The following is a 15,897-nucleotide window of genomic DNA, read 5'->3' as shown; positions in this document are numbered from 1 at the left end:
CTAATTAATATATCAGTTGTTTGCCTTAGATCTCTGAGCTGTTTACCAATTGAGAAAATAAAGAGTTGGGATCACTAAGTAGCAGATCGGGTTTAGCAAATTCGGCCACGTGACCACGATCCATAACCAAAACGCGATCGCTGTCCAATATTGTCTCAATTCTGTGTGCAATAGTAAGGACCGTGCTGTAGGCAAATTCCTGACGAATTGCCTGCTGTAGCCAGCTATCAGTCTGCTTATCTACGCTTGCCGTCGCTTCATCGATGCACAGAACCTAGTGAGAAGAATACAAAATTAAAATTAAAGTAATTGACCAGAGAGCAGACTTTGGTTTGCGTCAGCATGGCTCGTGCAAGACAGAGAAGTTGACGTTCGCCGACAGAAAATTGCCTCCCCCTTTCACCAATGTCAACATCCAATCCACCTACACATAGATGAACTTTACGTCTCAAAACCAAACCTGAAGAGAGCCCAAATAAACCTAATGCATCAACAGCGTCTAAAAGATGACATTTTGCAAGAACAAAACGCAGCTCAGCATCGCGGGCCTAAATAAAATAAACGATAAATATAAAATCTCAATCTTTCTATTATACAAACTTTGCTAGAAGGATCCAAATTTTGCCTAATAGTGCCACTGAATAGAAATGGATCTTGAGGAATAACTGCCAATCTTGACCTAGACATAGACGAATAAACAAAAGGTCTTTGTAGAAAGAGCGTCAGATGCCTTAGGCTTTGTTGCGATATGCTCGACACGTCGATTCCGTCGATCAGGATTTCTCCGCTTGAAATCTCGGTCATTTGAAAAAGGCAAGAAAATAAGCTCGACTTGCCGGCTCCCGTTCTGCCAACAATTCCCACCTACAATCAAAGAATCACTGAAAAAACGTGTACAAGTCATTATGCTTCGGCACTTTTTCGTAGGGTCTCGTCTGAAACGTCAGCTCATTAAGAGCAGGCGGCAAACCTTCCCTAAAGGAAAATCAAAGAAGACCGCGATAGTCAATCAATGTAAAACCAACCTGTAAATCAACGTGACTTTCCTAAACGTAACTACCCCGTGACTGGGCCAGCCAGGCAGAGCCTAATAAAAACACGTACGTCCTTACAGTAACAGCTAGTACTATTCAACCTCCGCGTACATTCGTCATTCTTTCAGGTTCTTTAGGAAGACCGCTGATATATTGCTCGGCTCTTTCGACGCTCACCATCAGCTTTTCGGTCTCCGTAAACGATGTCACCACTCCAGATAACAAGGCCGTCACGGAGAGCGCGTAGGACAAAGCCAAACCGACTAAACCTTAAAAAATAGATTGACATGCAGCAACTCGCTCAACATTTTTGGATGGAAATCTTTTTACCTGGATTCACGGTTCCATACTGATGCTCAAGCACGGCAATAAATGCCACAGCGCCAACCATTGTCACTCCAAGCATTTGAAGTCGAATGCTCAGCCATTGACTAGCTGCATACTCTGAACGCATAGACTATAACGGAACTGCTTCTATTTTAAAATAATTTTTTGTGTGCACCTCCAAAATTCGCTTTTTGATTGACGTCTAATTTTTCTTCGTTTTCTTTTGCAAATCGTTCCGTTTGCCGATATGCTCGTATCGACTCCAAACCTGTGAGACTCTCAGAGAAGTGAGCGTAGATTGGAGAGCGAGTGACCGACGACAATCGCTTCAATTCTCTATATTGGAAAAAAAATTGTAAAATAATTGTTTGTAGCGACAATGCTAACCGAGATGTTCTACGATAATAACGCTGAATGAAATAGTAGATAATTCCGAGGGGAAGGAGAGCAAGAGCAAACCAGGGAAGACCGTAGCAAGTGATTGCTATGGTGCCAAGTACGCCAAATAATTGAGCCAGGAGAATGTTAAGCATAAAAGGAAGCGAGTCGTCAATAGCGTACTGAAACGGAAAGAAATAGCATAATAAATGGTTTCTTGGACTGATAAACAAACGTACGACGTCAGAAGAAAATCTATTGATAATCCTTCCGATCTAAGCACGTGCATTTGCTATTGACATACGATTCTGATTCTCAAAACGACTTACTGGAGTTATGTCGAAGAAGGCAACCGGAGCGTAAAGAATCTTCAGAAGAAGTTGTCGATGAATGGAAGTGGCAGCACATATACCCCCATAGGCGTACAAAAAGGCTCTGAACAGCGTGAAAATCTAACAGAGAGAAAAAGCATAAGAATATAAGACCAATTGCCACCATGTCACTAACAGAATTGGCACCGGCCAATGCTCCGTAAACGCCCAAATAAAAAGCGAGCGTTCTTTCCGTTTCGTTGGCGTTTCCAGTGCCAATTGACGGCCTATTTGAATACCACCAGGAATTCGAGACCACGAGCAAGTCCACGCTGTGAAGAGACGAATTGCTTGCGTGACTCGTTGCCGTCACCCAATAAGATAACCACCAATCATTGACATTTCGGGACGCTTGGAGAAAACGGTCTCACATTCGACATAGAAAATCTTATTCATTACCTTGCATGAGAAACATAGAAATCAGAATAGCTGTCGCTAAACAATTTCCAATGGCCAGCCAGTACGATTTGTATACGTGCAAGGCGACGGCTCCGACTTCCTTCTCTTCCTCTTTTACTAAAATCCCTGGCCCCAGATTATGAAAAAAAAAGATGATTTTCTTATAATATGGTGTACCTTTCTCGTGTCGAATCTCAGCGTCTTCGCCGTCTTTTTGAGAGTGAACCTTCGTCACATTGTCTTTGGCCTTATCTTCATACAGTCTCGAGCCGCTCTCGTCAACTTGGGCCGTCTTTGCTGGGCGAAATCCCACCTGCTCTGACAGCACTTCTTCCGGACGACCAGCCATAGCGATTCGCCCTTTTTCGATTGCTATGACCACATCGGCTGCAGACAAAAATTGCGTATGATGGGTGCATAACAACCTGAGAAAAAACTGCCACCAAGCTATTTAAACCTAAGGCTAGTCATCTACCGCGTTTTGCCTCTCAACAACCCAAGTATGCACTGGTTAAACAAATGAGCTCCAACGTTTGCATCGACAGCTGCAAGAGGATCGTCCAGTAAATAAATGCTCTTGTCCTATTCGGTAATACATTAGCTCTACTGGTACCGCAACAACAAAAATTCTCAACCTGATAAACAGCTCTTGCTAAAGCAACCCTGGCTTTTTGACCTCCACTTAGAGTAACTCCATTCTCTCCGACTTCTGTTAGATCTCCAGCGGGCAAAATGGCCAAGTCCTGAGACCGTAACTACTAAATCCTAATGGTGCAATTCACTGCTTCCTACCTCTTGAAGTGCACAGCCTTCAATAACCCTCGAATACTTTTCTTCGTCAAAAGCCATTCCAAATAATATGTTATCTCGGACAGTAGCATGTTGAATCCAGGCTTCCTAAAAAATTTCCTCAAGCACAGATTCAATTTTCATTGTGTTTCTTGCCTGTGCAGCATAAGCAAATCCCTCCGGCAAGTTGTTAACAAATATCTAAAATCTTCCAATAATATTCACGGTCTCAATTGAAATGGCGCAAACTTGCCTTTCCATTCGTTTTTCTCATTTCGCCAATAATAGCAGCTAAAAGAGAACTTTTCCCCGCTCCCACGCGCCCACAGATCCCAATCAATTGACCCTGTCAAAAAAAGAAATGACGTCAAAAAGCAAAAACCGACATTATACTCTCTCTAACAGGTTGTATAGTCAAACTGATGTCTTTTAGTGCAGCTTGCGTTTTCTTCCCTCTTTCGAGTTGCTGCCAAGAAAACCGTCCCAAGGAAATGTCGATGGCCGGATCGTCGCTTTCGGGGGTCAGGCTATCAAGTGGAAATAAGCGAAGGGGTTCGTCGCAGTAGTACGCTGCCAAGTTCACGTCGTGCAACCACATAAACTCTTGGACGCGCTTCAATGAAACCCAAGCCTCCACGAGACCGTTGATGACCCAGGGAAAGGCATTCAGCGGACTGATGAGCATATTGAACAAAGCTACGCTAGTGAAAACCTAAAAATCGATTTTTTAGAAGTGCAAGAGCCCCGAATTGATTAATCAATTTTTCTTGCCCTAGCTGCAGTAAGTTGCCCTTTGTGAACGAGCGAAAACGTCAGGAATGTGAGTATGGACATGAGAACGGGTGTTGTTGCCCAGAAATAGACGCACAGTGCGTCCAAATATTTGCGTCCTTTGAGACTTTTCAATTCCAGATCTCTGCGAAAAAAAATTACGCTCAACGACTAAAAAATCTTGATTCATATACGTAAATACCTAAGCGACAATATTTTCGCCTTGAAACATTTTTCCCACGCATAGTACTTGATAACGCGAATTCCAGCAAGAAGTTCGCTCATAACCTTATCAAGAAAAAAATAGAATAATAAATCTGTGCGAAACGTGATGACTTGCCTTCACTCTAGCGTCTTTTTGACTCATCATTTCCTTACTTAAGTGACCAATTTTAACTGCTACCCATCGGTTGACGGGAATTAGAAGAAGAGCCAGACCAAGGCCAGCCAAAAATGCCAAATGAACCTACAAGCGCTCGTAGTCGTCGTTTTTTCGAGAGCATAGCTGTCTCACGCTACCTGCTGATACAGGAGATAAAGCGCAATTGCAACTTGAAAAGGTAGACTCCAGAATTGATGAAAACTTTGACAAAAATTAACAATTCGGTCCGTATCGGTGCTCATGAAATTAACGATCTTCATTAGTAATTTAAAAAGCAGTCAAACGAATTCTTCAATAAAAAACTGACCTCGCCTGTGCTAAACTTCTGCAATCGCACCATATTGACTGAGAGCGCTTTTTGGTATATAGAAGTAATTACAGCTCCCTTCACCTGCACACTTACCCTATTCACCTGCACAAAGAAACGATCAAATCTTAGACAAGAAATTTCGTGAACTACCAAATAGGTAAACTGAGCTTGCAAAATCGACGATAGAAACGTCGCTAATACTAAACCCAAAGCGTAGTAATATCCTTCGGAAGAGCGCTTCAATAGAATAAATTAAAATAGAGCATTCAACGACTTTCTACACACCTTTTTCTCTTCGATCAGTTTCACAAGTTCATTCAAAAGAAACGGACCGGCAAACGCAAGCAGATCGGCAAACAGTTTCAGCAGTCCAAGTGGATAATAAGACCAGCCGAACGTCCGATTCAAAGCAGTCAACAAAGTTCGTCTCCTCGTTTTCGACTGTCTCCCATTTCTCACTTCTTCGCCTTTCTTTGCATCGGAGAACAGATTAGGCGAAGAAGCAAAGTCAATAGCACTGCTCGAACGCGATTGGCTGACAGACAACGTCGACTTCAATTGATACAAATCGTCTATTTCCTTCTCCTCCTCTGCTTCGTCTCCATCCTCGACCAAGAAGTTCTCCTTGGTTACTCGACGCAACTGCTCCCCAAATCGAGTCCGTATCGAAGACGTTTTCACGTCGCTTGGCAACGACATGAGTTTCTCGGGTCGATCCAAATTTCCTTTTGAACCGTCCGCCATAAGACTTCCCACCCAGTAAAAGAATAATCGAGAAAAAAGACTGGCATTCTCCTCGAGATTTTTCTCCTCTTCGTGCATTGGATCAAGCTGTCTTAGCAACGGTCTTCTCACCTCTTCGTCACTTTCCTGAATGTGTAGAATAGAGCGTTTTCGTTTAAGGGAAAAAATTATTAATGTAACAAGATAGATGACTTGTATAGAAAATCGAACGATGACTCCAACAACATGCTGCATCCCGTAGCCGTGCACCCACTCCCCAGACGGCCTATCCCCAGGCCAAGGCTCTTCCTCCAACGCGGAAAACAATTGATAAGCAGAGGACAATAAGGTGAAAAACCAAGCCAAAAGAACAGGAAAAGGTTCTCGAATAGTCAAAGAGAAGAACGATTTTCTGATAAGGAAAGCGTGGAGAAACCACGCCAAGCCGCCTGTCGCCAATCCAAACCAAAGAGCGGGCGGATGCTCGTCATTAACGATGCCAGAAACGACTTCTTCGACGACGTAGCTAAGCGTCATTGCAGCGCACAAAAACACCTTCAAATATGTAACGATTGACGCTCTTCTTTCGTGGAGAGACCGTTGTGGTGATTTTCGTCTTTTTCCTGCGTAGAATGCGCTTGCTACGGCGAGAAAGATGTTCGTCGTCGAGCAGACGACGACTTGGTTGAAGCAGAGGCCCGGTTTTGCGTCGTTCCACGGTTTAAAGCTGTGCTTGCCACACAGACTCTGCTGCCAAGTCATTGCGCCGTTTTATATGGTTTTTTAGACCACATCAGGGATCCTTTGACCACCACGTGGTTCCTCTTAGTGCGCTAGGTAGGAAAAGGCTTATTAAACTGGCTTATTTCATTTTACAAAACCATTTTCTAACAGTACGTCAGTGACGTTGGAATTTTTCACGAGGAAGAATGTGATATAATATGCAACTCTAAACTCAATTTCGTATTCGTAACAAACTCAAAAGCAAAAAAACAGTCAAAGATTATCTATACCAGCCATGATTCTCTTTTTCACACGAAAGAGATTGATTCGTAAGTCCGTTGCATTTGGAGGAATTATTGGCGCGCCTTGGAAAAGGCGTGCACAAGGTATGGTAATCACCGCTGGGTTTGCTTCGGTACATTCACGAAAAGGAATGACACCTCCGACCCGTGACCTGCTCGGAATGTCATACAGCTCCGCTGTAAGCGATGTCAAAGTACTCGAGTCACCGTTGTCATACCATCCGATTTCGATGACCAGAAGGTACTGAATTTCAGGATGATGATGATAGGTGTCAATTCTTTCTTGTGTCACGGGGTTTCTATCGCTGATCTCGCATGCAAAAGTGGACAATTTCAAACGGCCCATCATTGGTCCAGCGGACACGTCAGGAACAATGCTAGAACGGCCGATGGTCAAATATTCGTCAGTGGCAAACCAAAAAAAATCGAAAACGTTATTTGCCCACTGCCAAACTTGACCGACGATTTCCGACTGGCCTCTCGCGTGTGGAGCAAATGACCCCATGGCTGAAAAGACGACTGCTCCGTTTTCACGTTCTACCTTTATTCCAATGCCGCGGAAGGCTTCTGCGGCTTCTACAAAGTCGGTCGCGGAGCAGATCCCGAGATGCTGTGCCAATTCCGCGGATTCCGCGTTCACAATGAAGCCGCGCCAGCGAACAGCAGGCTCCTACACAAAATAAACGAAGCATGTACATATCATAGAGAAACTGAGCCTTCTCTATGATAGAATTATACATTACAGAAACCCAAGTAATCAAAATCTATTAGCGCTGTCCATAAAAAACGTGGCACTTGACAGAAGAGAGACTTGGGAGCGGAGGCCGTATCGCTTACAGTAGACGACTTTTTAGGTGTGAGAATGTGCTTACGTCACAATGCAAAAACATATTAGCCATTCTTTTAGCTGTGGCAACTTGCCGGAAAGCAATAACGAACCCTGCAACGACTGATCGTTCGCTGGTAACCTCGCGTTGCCAGGTCCTTTTCCTGGTCTCCCGGATAATCAGTACCGTATCGCTTACGGTTTATCCGGGAGACCAGGAAAATGGCCGACTGTACAATATTACGCGAGGCTTGGGTTCTTATCGCGTGAAAATCGGAGGGCGTAGAGTGTTTTAGATAAACCGAACGCGTGAAGTGCAGTGGAAGTTTTGGCTAAAAGTCTGGGGCCACACCCTCGGTATCGACGCTAAAAACGCAGACGAATGAGCCTTAAAAGACAGCGCGAAAGGCGAATGTGGGTTCATTTTAGGATATTCCAAACGAGAACCCGTAAACTATTAAAGGTGGGGCTCCTTTTGCGTCGAATCCCTTCGTTAGGCTGCGATCGTCGCGTTTTCCATAAAAAAAGCTCTAGCTGGTTTTCCAAAACGTAAGATCTGTCGGGATTAGACGGCGAGCCGCGCGTGGCGACGGGAGCGACAAAGCGAGCAACCTATGACAGAATACAGAATACTTACAGGCTCGCGTTTCCAATACGAAGGGAACGAAGGCTCTGGTGCTGGTGAGCCTGACGAACTGCGACGAAGTGGTGCTGGTGAGCCTCGCGGACTGCGACGAAGATAATCCATGGAAGCATCTATGATGGAAGCAGCTGCTTTGACCCCCACGTGGTTCCTCTTAGCGCGCTAGGAAACATCATGGGCGAACAAGTTCCTCATCGTCCTGGCCCGTTGAAGCAGAAAAACAAGCCGCATAAGTGCGGAAAGCACAAGACGAATCGATCTCAAGACAAAGGTCAGTAAAAAATAGCTCGTAGAACCTCTCCAACGTTCGTTTAGGCCGAGTGGGTCCTAAAGCGGCAGCGAAGAGCAAAAAAAGCGTATCACAACGACGATCAGATCGCAGAAATCAGGCAAACGAATAAAACGCACGCTAGAAAGCAAAAAAAAGGGTTCCATCTCCACACAGATGAAACAGCATCGTCGAAACAAGCGCATAGCCGCAATGCAAGAGAAAAGAACGCGAGGAGGCCAAGAGGGCGCTCCACCACACATCATAGTAAGAAAACATTCGAAATCATTTCGCCTAATGAGAAATCTCCACATAGGCTCTTATTCCTCTTCACGCTGCCGTAGCAGATCGAACCGATCTGATACGACGTTTAGTTGAAGTAGAGACGGATGCAATTGTGCATCAGCACGCATCTGGTCTAACAGTGGGGTTCGTGAAGAGACTCCAATATGATTTATTCCTTAGAACGCTTCCTTTAACTAAAAGATATCCTAAAATGAAGCAGCGTTTTACTATCGTCACTCCAGCCTACTTTGATTTGTGTTCTCTATTGGATGCATGCAAGGTTGGGAGATAGTCTAATGAAGGAGGAGGAGGGGGAGGGGAATCTTTTTGTTTCAGGTGGCTGACACGTTTGTCTTTCTCTATGCACCTATTGGTCACGTAGATTCGTTTGGGGAGATTTTGTTCAGTTGCTTGTTGGCCCAAGGTGTTCCGGCAACTGCTCACGTTGTCCAAGTCAGTGGGATAGCGTCATTGGCTCAATAGGGGAGGAAAAATAATCTGATTTTTAGGGTTTTGATCGCTTTCCTTCAAAACGACAAACCAATATGAAGAAATCCCTGCAGAAAGTCGTGGAGAAACGGTGAAGAAGAAAGAAAGATTAATTGAAATAATTTTAATTTTAACTTTACTAGATTTCCCAGCGATCGCATACAGATTCTTGACCGTGATAGCGACGTAGCCAGCTTCTTGCGTCGCGTTGCCACACAGAAAACAAAGCACGTTCACTGGAGAGACAAACGGCCTCATCTTCTCATAGAACAGACCCAATTTCAATGTGACTCAGAAAGCGAGGTACTAGCAGCTGAGCGTATGTTTTGACATATCCGATTTTGGAGGCGTTTTTTTAGGAGTTTGGGACCTTGTCTGTATCCGGCTATGTTCGCGGACGAGGCCTGTCTGTCGACGGGCTGATTCATCTGCCCGAATTGGGCGATTTTCAAATGCGAAAGATTGACGCGCCGCCTGATCCGTGCTCATTAAAAGGGAGACGCTTGTCTGCTGCAGAAACCATGGAAACGGTTAGTGGACTATAGTTCTTTTTATCTATGCACATACGTATGTGTCTTTGTAGGATGATGTTGTTCATATGGCAACGGAGGATGTTCGAACGTTACAGGAAGCAGATCCATCCAATCAGGTTCGCTTTATTTTGACATAAAAATTCGGAGACGATTTTTTATTTAGGAAAGTTTGGATTGTGAAGCTGTGCCGGATCCGATGGACGCCGAACAAACGTGGCCAACCGACGAAGAATTAAGAGAAGCAGAGGGTTGGGACTCCAGAGCAGACTGGAGACAAGTTTTTATAGAGTTGGATCTTTTAGCTCGTATGCAATCAAAGACTGAGAAACGTCGGGTTCCGCCTGGAACGTCGGAATATCAAGCGACTTGGATTCTCACCAGCGATCAAGTGTGTACGCGTAGTCAGATGAATTCAGGGGGTAATTTATGATGTTGGGAAGGAGGACGAAAGTGAATCAGAGTCGGAGGAGAGTGAGTACGACGGTGGACTCGAGACGGAATTCGAAAAGCTCGACATTGAAATGAACAGCCAGGTGGCGTGTCGAAGATCTTTTGATTTTCAATTGATTTTTCTGTTTAGGTGGATGACTGCGCAAGTGTGGTCACCGAAATGACGACGGAGGAGTTTAACGATGCGAAATACGACGACAACTACGATCAAGACAAAGAAATGCGACAGTGAATAATAACGATAAAGAATTTATATAAGACTAGTCTACGCTTTCTAGGATGGAAAAGATCAAAGCGGAAAAAGAAAACGAAATGTTTCCTGACGAAGTCGACACTCCTCTTCACATACTAGCCAAGACAAGATTTGCGCGGTATAAACTGTCATCGCTCTGTTGAGTATATTTATTTATTTTCGCTTTCTAGGTACCGCGGCTTGAAGAGTTTCAAATCGTCGCCGTGGGATCCCAAAGAAAATCTTCCTAGCGACTATGCCAGGTTCGAATTCAATTCTCAAGCGCTTCTCTTCAACGTAGTGATTTTATATTTAGAATTTTTCAATTTGAGGATATTAGGAGAACGCGGAAAAAGGTGCTTGCTGCACCGGAAAATGCTATTCAAGTGAGTTGGAACGGGCGGCGTTAGAATTTACGCGAGGTTTTTGCTCGTACGTAGCCTGGTTGGTACGTTACCATTCACATAGCAAACGTTCCCAGATCTTTTTCGGGTAAGACGAGAGAGAGACGTTATGTGTACGATTTTTTTGGGATAAATTTGCGCATGTAGAGGCTCAGCAAAAGATGCCGCTAGTTGCCTTTGGTCTTCTTCAACACGAGCAAAAGGCAAGCAAGAGGAAGTGCTTCTTTATCGTTTATTTATTATAAGTCATTTTTTAAGATGTCGGTCGTTCACTTTGTCGTAAAGAAACACCCTTCTAATTCCGTTTCAGTCAAATCGAAGGCAAGCACAAGCTTTACTTTTGGGATGAGAGTCTATATGTATGTATCGTCGTCAGGATTCTCTTCTTATTCACTGCGGATTTCGTCGTTTTACCGCTTCACCCATTTATTCTCAGCACACGAACAGTAGCAAACACAAAGTACTAGTAGTTGACTATCACCTACCTCTTTGTTTTTTTTGACGTGGCTGTCTTTTCGCAGTTTGAACGTTTCCTTCGCTCAGACGCCGTCAGCGTTGCGAGCGTTTTTGCTCCCATCACATTCTCGCCAGCCCCCGTTCTTCTCTTCTCGTTTGACGCTCGAACAGGTAATGTTTTATTGCGAGTATCATTCGTAGATAGTATAGAATCCGGGCGGGGACCGCGTAGGCGAACAGTCGCTCGTCGCAACTGGCTCTGTCCTCGGCGTCGATCCGGATCGTTTGATAATCAAAAAAGTCGTACTCAGCGGTCATCCGTATAAAATACACAAACGATCCGCCGTGATTCGCTACATGTTTTTCGACAGAGGTACGTACACAATGAAAGTCGACGTTTTTTTCCCCCTTTGCATTTTTCGTTTCAAAGCCGATATTGCATGGTTCAAACCGGTCGAGCTCCACACAAAATACGGTCGTCGCGGACACATAAAAGATTCGCTAGGTAAAACGGTAGAGAAAGAAAGGGAAAAACAGGGGCGAAATGCACTCGTTGCAGGTACACACGGTCACATGAAATGCACGTTCGACGGCCCGCTGAAGCCTCAAGACACGATCTGCATGGATTTATACAAACGCGTCTATCCCAAGTGGACATACGACAAATCGTTGCCGACTTGCACGGCGACAGTCGTACCCCAAAAACCTCTCGACGACGAAGAGACCATGTCATAAATATTCAACCCCTTTCCTCCCCTCACTCACTCAAGAGTCTAAGACAAACTACCGACTTTTATAATTTTAAACAATCCCTCGACGTTATTCGCTTTGATGGCAGCGCGACAAGCCCCGATCACTTGCGTCTTATACTTCCCAACGCGCAGTCGTCCAGCACGTTGAATATACTGATTGACGCATCGAAGCTGCGAAAGCAATTCCATGTGATTCGTACAGCGCAATTTATAGCCGGTAACGAGATCGCGATTGAGATCGTAGAGCTGCGTGTATCCCTTCATCATGCCGCTGACGTCACCGAGCAATCGGGCGTCCTCAGCCCGAACGACGAGACTTCGAATCAAATTCGAATGGTCGGCCATTTCGGCGCTGAGTTTCTGTCGCGACGCGTGATACTCGTCGACGCTGACGAGAATCTCTCCAAGTCGATTCATTTCGCGCGGAAAATCGGCGACGACTTGAAGATCGACGATGCCGAGAAAGGCGGCAAGCGCCTGTATTACGTCGCCCGCTAAATCCATGCTCTCCGTCTCGATTGTCATCTGATTGCCGTTCATGCGAATGCGAAGCGGCGCGTTGTCGCGCAACGATACGAAGACGACGTCAAGTTGACTCGAGCCGACCGGCTGGAGTGGATCGAGAAGAAGAAAGCTCTGATTGATCCACATCGTCACGCGATTCACGCGTTCGTTCACTTGAAACGAGACGCTCGACTCGGCTTCGGGCACGTCGGCGGAGGGCGCGAGGATGTAGAGCGAGAAGCGCGGCAGCTGACGAGCCAATTCGAAGACGTGAAATTGCGTCGACGATTTGTGACCGACAAGCGCTTTGATGTGCAAGTCGACCGGCTCGTCTTTGGGCGGCGTAATCGGGATACTGATCTCCGTGTCGAGCGCCGACGCCGGCGGATGCGCGACGAAGCTTTCGCCTTCGGCAAATAGCCCCTCGGCGAACACCATCACCGAACGCACGATCATATCATTCGACGTCGATATGGATAATTGGACGTAGGGCGGCATTTGCTCGTCGCCGGCGACGAGCGTCAAACCGGTACGAAGTTGCGTGTTCGCCGGAATGACGCCGAGTTGCTTGCCGCCGCCGACGTCGACGACCGGGCCGCTCAATTCCGTCGCTTTCGCCGTTTGTCCGGCGACAATATTCGCCTCGTAGTTCTGAAGTTCGACGAGCAATTGCTGCCGTTTCTCCTGCAATTCGCGAAATTTTTCCTGTTCGAGCGACACCGTCGCCGCGGCGCCGGTCGACGCGGCGGCGGCGGCGTGCGCCGCCGAGCCGAGCTGGACGCGCTGACTCGAATGAAGCGTCGGCAAGAAGCCGCGCACTTCGCCGTCGGCGGCGCAAATGATCAACTCCTCTTTGCCGTCCATGCGATAGTCGGCGCTCACGAGACCGGCAACGACGGCGGGAAACGTGTCCTTGAAAACGACTTCGCTCGTTCGACTATTGCGCGCGTCCACTTTTCCGTTCGACCAGCCGATAATCAATTCCGGAACGCCGTCGGCGTCGATGTCGAACGCGTGCAAAGCGATTGCTTGATTTTTCGATTTAATTCGCCAATAGCGTGCCGTGCGATCGTACACGCCTACCGTCCCATTAGCCAAGCCGTATCCGAACCGCGATCCTCTCCCCATTGGATTGACAGAACAGAGTGACGTCACAGCGTCCATCTCATCCAACTCAGAAATCATATCAGCACCTTTAAAAACTCGTATGTTATAGTCGTCCGAACCGACGACGAGTTCCAAGTCGTCGTCGTTGTCGAAATCGACGAGAGCGAGCGAAGCGACGTTGTCGCCCGTCACCGTCCAATACGTCTCGTCGCCGTCGTAATCGAATCCCAATAGCGAGCAATTTCCGCCGGCAATGACGGCGGGTCGTTTGCCGACGGCTCCGGCGACGGCGCCGACGACGAGCGCGTTGACGCCGTCCGGCGTTTCGCGATAGAATAAATCCGAGTTTCGATCGACGTCGTAGGCGAGGAGATTCGTTTGCGAGCCGACGAATAGGGCGTCGCGCGTCGCTACTTCCGGGAGAAGATTTCCGGCGCAAAGTGCCGTTACTTGTTGGTTGATATTAAGCAGGTAGACGTCCGAATCGGCGCCCGTCGACGTCGCGCGGCTGCCGGAGACGCGAGCGCGACGACCGTGGGGGTCGTGAACGAATACCTGGCGAGAGAAGATAACGAAATGTTTTTACGCGAAGCGAATCGATTGCCTTTCCCGCCGTTGTCGCTGCCGTTAGGCAGGGATGCACGCCGTCATATTTTCCAAGCGTTACCAGACGAGGATATATCTTGCTGTTGAGTTTGAGCGTGAAAATAGGGATGAGCATTTTTGTTCATGTGATGTTGTCCGGGGAACGAAGGAGGAGCGTCTGAAGATGATGACGTCGTCTGTGTGATGACGATGACGTATTGCGCAGTGTGCAACTGGGGGGAAAAGTTCGTTTCCCCAGAGCATAAGCGGAAGTTCAGTGCAGTTGTGAAGAGTTTATGTCGTCGGTCTCCCTCTCGGAGAACGATCCAATTACTGACGTGGCTATAGTCTCCAAAAAGGAAGGCTGTCCTCACGGGTATTCGCTGGTAAGGTTAGGGGACTAATGCGTGGGCGTGCAATAATGCAACGTTTTTTGCAAAGGTCCATAGAACGGTCGGTGGTCATTCAGCACAGTTGGCAGATAAAGCTGTCTTTGGACAGGGCCGAAGGTTTCTAGTCATCACGAGGGAGTTTCCCTTGCCGTGGGTTCGTTTTCACAAGCTGCAGCTGCAGCTTCAGTCTCAATAACTCATTGTTATAACTTTCTCTAGGGCAACTGGGTCATATCAGATGTAAATTTGCATCGAGAGGGTACGCCCTCGCCCATGACTTACGAAGTCATCAGTCACACGCGAAATGACGGTGGTGTTCTAAAATAGAAATAGATGACAAATTGAAAGTGTCCTAATTCCTATTAGGTCTTCCTGCTTTGAAAAAAGTCAATATCTGCATAAAGAAATCACATCGCGAGCAAGCTGTATCAGCGGTCTGCGACATTATATTTGTGAACATTCGTAAAAAGGAGTCAGTTCCAGATGGATATGTTCCAATAGGGTCGGTAGAGCGAATGACGTTGCACAAATTTTTTATAGTCTGCTCAACAGTGAACTCAATTCTATTCTCGTTGCTGTGCAATATGGAGGAATTCCCGGTGCTCTTATGAAAGCAGATCCCAATGCACCTTACAGTCTTTTTCGACCCTTCTTTTATCATGGACACGGAGCTCCAAAACAAATTGACAATAAACCAGCTTCAAGTGCTGAACATTCGGATGAAGATCTATTGTTTTCTCGTCAGGCAAACGGTGCTGTCAACCCGGAAAGTGCATCGCAGAAAGATTATCGTGACTCATTTGATCGAGAATTGAGTTCTCTTTCCCTTCGTGCTCGTCATCAATCCATTAGACCGGTTTCATGCGCACCTGTAACAGGTACCAGCGTTGTTTTGAATTGCTTTGATGGTTTGTGATTGTGTGTCACTGTTAGATGTGGCTGAACTTCCCTTTGTTATAAAGGATAGGAGTGGGGGTCTTTCTCTTGAAACTATTCTAGAAACGGTATTACAAAAATTTTGTCTCTTTGCTTTTCTACTCTTTTTTTGACGTCATTAGACGTACCTTGATGCTCTTTACATTCCAACACCGGAAAAAATTGACGCCGAGGTAATACAGTTATTTGCTGAGTATTCTATTTTTAAATTGGGCTTGTTTGAAGTTCACTTATCCCTTTGCATTGGAACGGCAGACCCTGTTTAGCGACAGCAGTGCACCGACTGAAAAACTGGCTGCACCTAGATCAAAGAAAACGTCAGTTGAAGAAAGTGAAAGAAAACATCGGCGAAAGCACAGACATGCAAAGAAGTCAAGAACAAAATCAACGAAATCAAAGGGCCAAGCTTCAGGGCGATTATTAGCTATCTAATTTTATTTATTTAATTAAGCAAAAACTTACTATTTTTGTTGGGTCTTTTTATTGAATGAATCAATCCATCAATCCATCAATCCATCAATCCATC

General features: G+C 46.1%; 4 protein-coding genes across 6 annotated transcripts; 2 read left to right on the top strand and 2 right to left on the bottom strand.

The window, feature by feature from the left end:
- Positions 1-6: 6 nt before the first annotated feature.
- On the bottom strand, positions 7-6,275 carry LOC136186515 (ATP-binding cassette sub-family C member 10-like). Of its 2 annotated transcripts, XM_065973877.1 has the most exons (29): positions 5,047-6,275; positions 4,912-4,998; positions 4,759-4,863; positions 4,589-4,705; positions 4,410-4,535; positions 4,272-4,357; positions 4,070-4,214; positions 3,702-4,010; positions 3,552-3,644; positions 3,455-3,499; positions 3,302-3,406; positions 3,145-3,252; positions 2,985-3,091; positions 2,687-2,934; positions 2,510-2,635; positions 2,247-2,461; positions 2,069-2,191; positions 1,979-2,014; positions 1,749-1,921; positions 1,537-1,697; positions 1,365-1,478; positions 1,146-1,303; positions 1,026-1,087; positions 918-975; positions 731-864; positions 601-679; positions 482-548; positions 327-424; positions 7-274 (listed from the first exon to the last, which is right to left on the bottom strand). In XM_065973877.1, exons 1-29 carry the CDS (start codon positions 6,244-6,246, stop codon positions 26-28), a joined length of 4,734 nt encoding a protein of 1,577 aa, XP_065829949.1. In that variant the 5' UTR covers positions 6,247-6,275; the 3' UTR covers positions 7-25. The 2 variants fall into 2 exon arrangements, with proteins under 2 accessions (XP_065829949.1, XP_065829948.1); XM_065973876.1 differs by having other exon boundaries at positions 327-548.
- Positions 6,276-7,606: 1,331 nt separating this feature from the next.
- LOC136185566 (pre-rRNA-processing protein TSR1 homolog) lies at positions 7,607-11,917 on the top strand. Of its 2 annotated transcripts, XM_065972728.1 has the most exons (25): positions 7,609-8,249; positions 8,294-8,367; positions 8,424-8,513; positions 8,563-8,675; positions 8,733-8,811; positions 8,868-8,984; positions 9,041-9,111; positions 9,164-9,323; positions 9,380-9,550; positions 9,604-9,669; positions 9,717-9,801; positions 9,856-9,941; positions 9,994-10,086; positions 10,134-10,231; positions 10,282-10,374; positions 10,427-10,498; positions 10,552-10,621; positions 10,676-10,727; positions 10,787-10,842; positions 10,898-10,960; positions 11,016-11,099; positions 11,161-11,266; positions 11,328-11,468; positions 11,526-11,600; positions 11,655-11,917. In XM_065972728.1, the coding sequence occupies exons 1-25, from the start codon at positions 8,153-8,155 to the stop codon at positions 11,828-11,830; spliced, it is 2,388 nt and encodes a 795-aa protein (XP_065828800.1). In that variant the 5' UTR covers positions 7,609-8,152; the 3' UTR covers positions 11,831-11,917. The 2 variants fall into 2 exon arrangements, with proteins under 2 accessions (XP_065828799.1, XP_065828800.1); XM_065972727.1 differs by having other exon boundaries at positions 7,607-8,249; positions 11,328-11,600.
- On the bottom strand, positions 10,896-14,505 carry LOC136185568 (Bardet-Biedl syndrome 2 protein-like). Its single transcript, XM_065972729.1, has 2 exons — positions 14,063-14,505; positions 10,896-14,013 (listed from the first exon to the last, which is right to left on the bottom strand). Exons 1-2 carry the CDS (start codon positions 14,177-14,179, stop codon positions 11,869-11,871), a joined length of 2,262 nt encoding a protein of 753 aa, XP_065828801.1. The 5' UTR covers positions 14,180-14,505; the 3' UTR covers positions 10,896-11,868.
- LOC136185569 (uncharacterized) lies at positions 14,023-15,883 on the top strand. The gene is made up of 8 exons (XM_065972730.1): positions 14,023-14,429; positions 14,485-14,589; positions 14,655-14,745; positions 14,802-14,937; positions 14,988-15,313; positions 15,369-15,439; positions 15,494-15,544; positions 15,597-15,883. Exons 1-8 carry the CDS (start codon positions 14,340-14,342, stop codon positions 15,801-15,803), a joined length of 1,077 nt encoding a protein of 358 aa, XP_065828802.1. The 5' UTR covers positions 14,023-14,339; the 3' UTR covers positions 15,804-15,883.
- The last annotated feature ends 14 nt before the right edge of the window (positions 15,884-15,897 follow it).

Source organism: Oscarella lobularis, chromosome 4, assembly GCF_947507565.1.
Source record: "Oscarella lobularis chromosome 4, ooOscLobu1.1, whole genome shotgun sequence".
NCBI classification, from domain to species: Eukaryota; Metazoa; Porifera; class Homoscleromorpha; order Homosclerophorida; family Oscarellidae; genus Oscarella; species Oscarella lobularis.
This window is presented reverse-complemented; position numbering and strand designations above follow the sequence as displayed.

Bases quoted from the DNA above. Each gene is read 5' to 3' on its own strand.
- LOC136186515 (XM_065973876.1), bottom strand. From the start codon at position 6,246: ATGACTTGGCAGCAGAGTCTGTGTGGCAAGCACAGCTTTAAACCGTGG. The intron at 4,999-5,046 runs GTGTGTAGAAAG...ATTCTATTGAAG, and splicing joins AACTGATCGAAGAGAAAAAG to CGCTCTTCCGAAGGATATTA. The intron at 1,304-1,364 runs GTAAAAAGATTT...CTATTTTTTAAG, and splicing joins GTATGGAACCGTGAATCCAG to GTTTAGTCGGTTTGGCTTTG.
- LOC136185566 (XM_065972727.1), top strand. From the start codon at position 8,153: ATGGGCGAACAAGTTCCTCATCGTCCTGGCCCGTTGAAGCAGAAAAAC. The intron at 8,368-8,423 runs GCAAACGAATAA...ATCTCCACACAG, and splicing joins GATCAGATCGCAGAAATCAG to ATGAAACAGCATCGTCGAAA. The intron at 9,112-9,163 runs GTGAAGAAGAAA...TAACTTTACTAG, and splicing joins CAGAAAGTCGTGGAGAAACG to ATTTCCCAGCGATCGCATAC.
- LOC136185568 (XM_065972729.1), bottom strand. From the start codon at position 14,179: ATGCTCATCCCTATTTTCACGCTCAAACTCAACAGCAAGATATATCCT. The intron at 14,014-14,062 runs GCAATCGATTCG...TTCTCTCGCCAG, and splicing joins CAGCGACAACGGCGGGAAAG to GTATTCGTTCACGACCCCCA.
- LOC136185569 (XM_065972730.1), top strand. From the start codon at position 14,340: ATGTCGTCGGTCTCCCTCTCGGAGAACGATCCAATTACTGACGTGGCT. The intron at 14,430-14,484 runs GTAAGGTTAGGG...TTTTTTGCAAAG, and splicing joins GTCCTCACGGGTATTCGCTG to GTCCATAGAACGGTCGGTGG. The intron at 15,440-15,493 runs GTATTACAAAAA...TGACGTCATTAG, and splicing joins TTGAAACTATTCTAGAAACG to ACGTACCTTGATGCTCTTTA.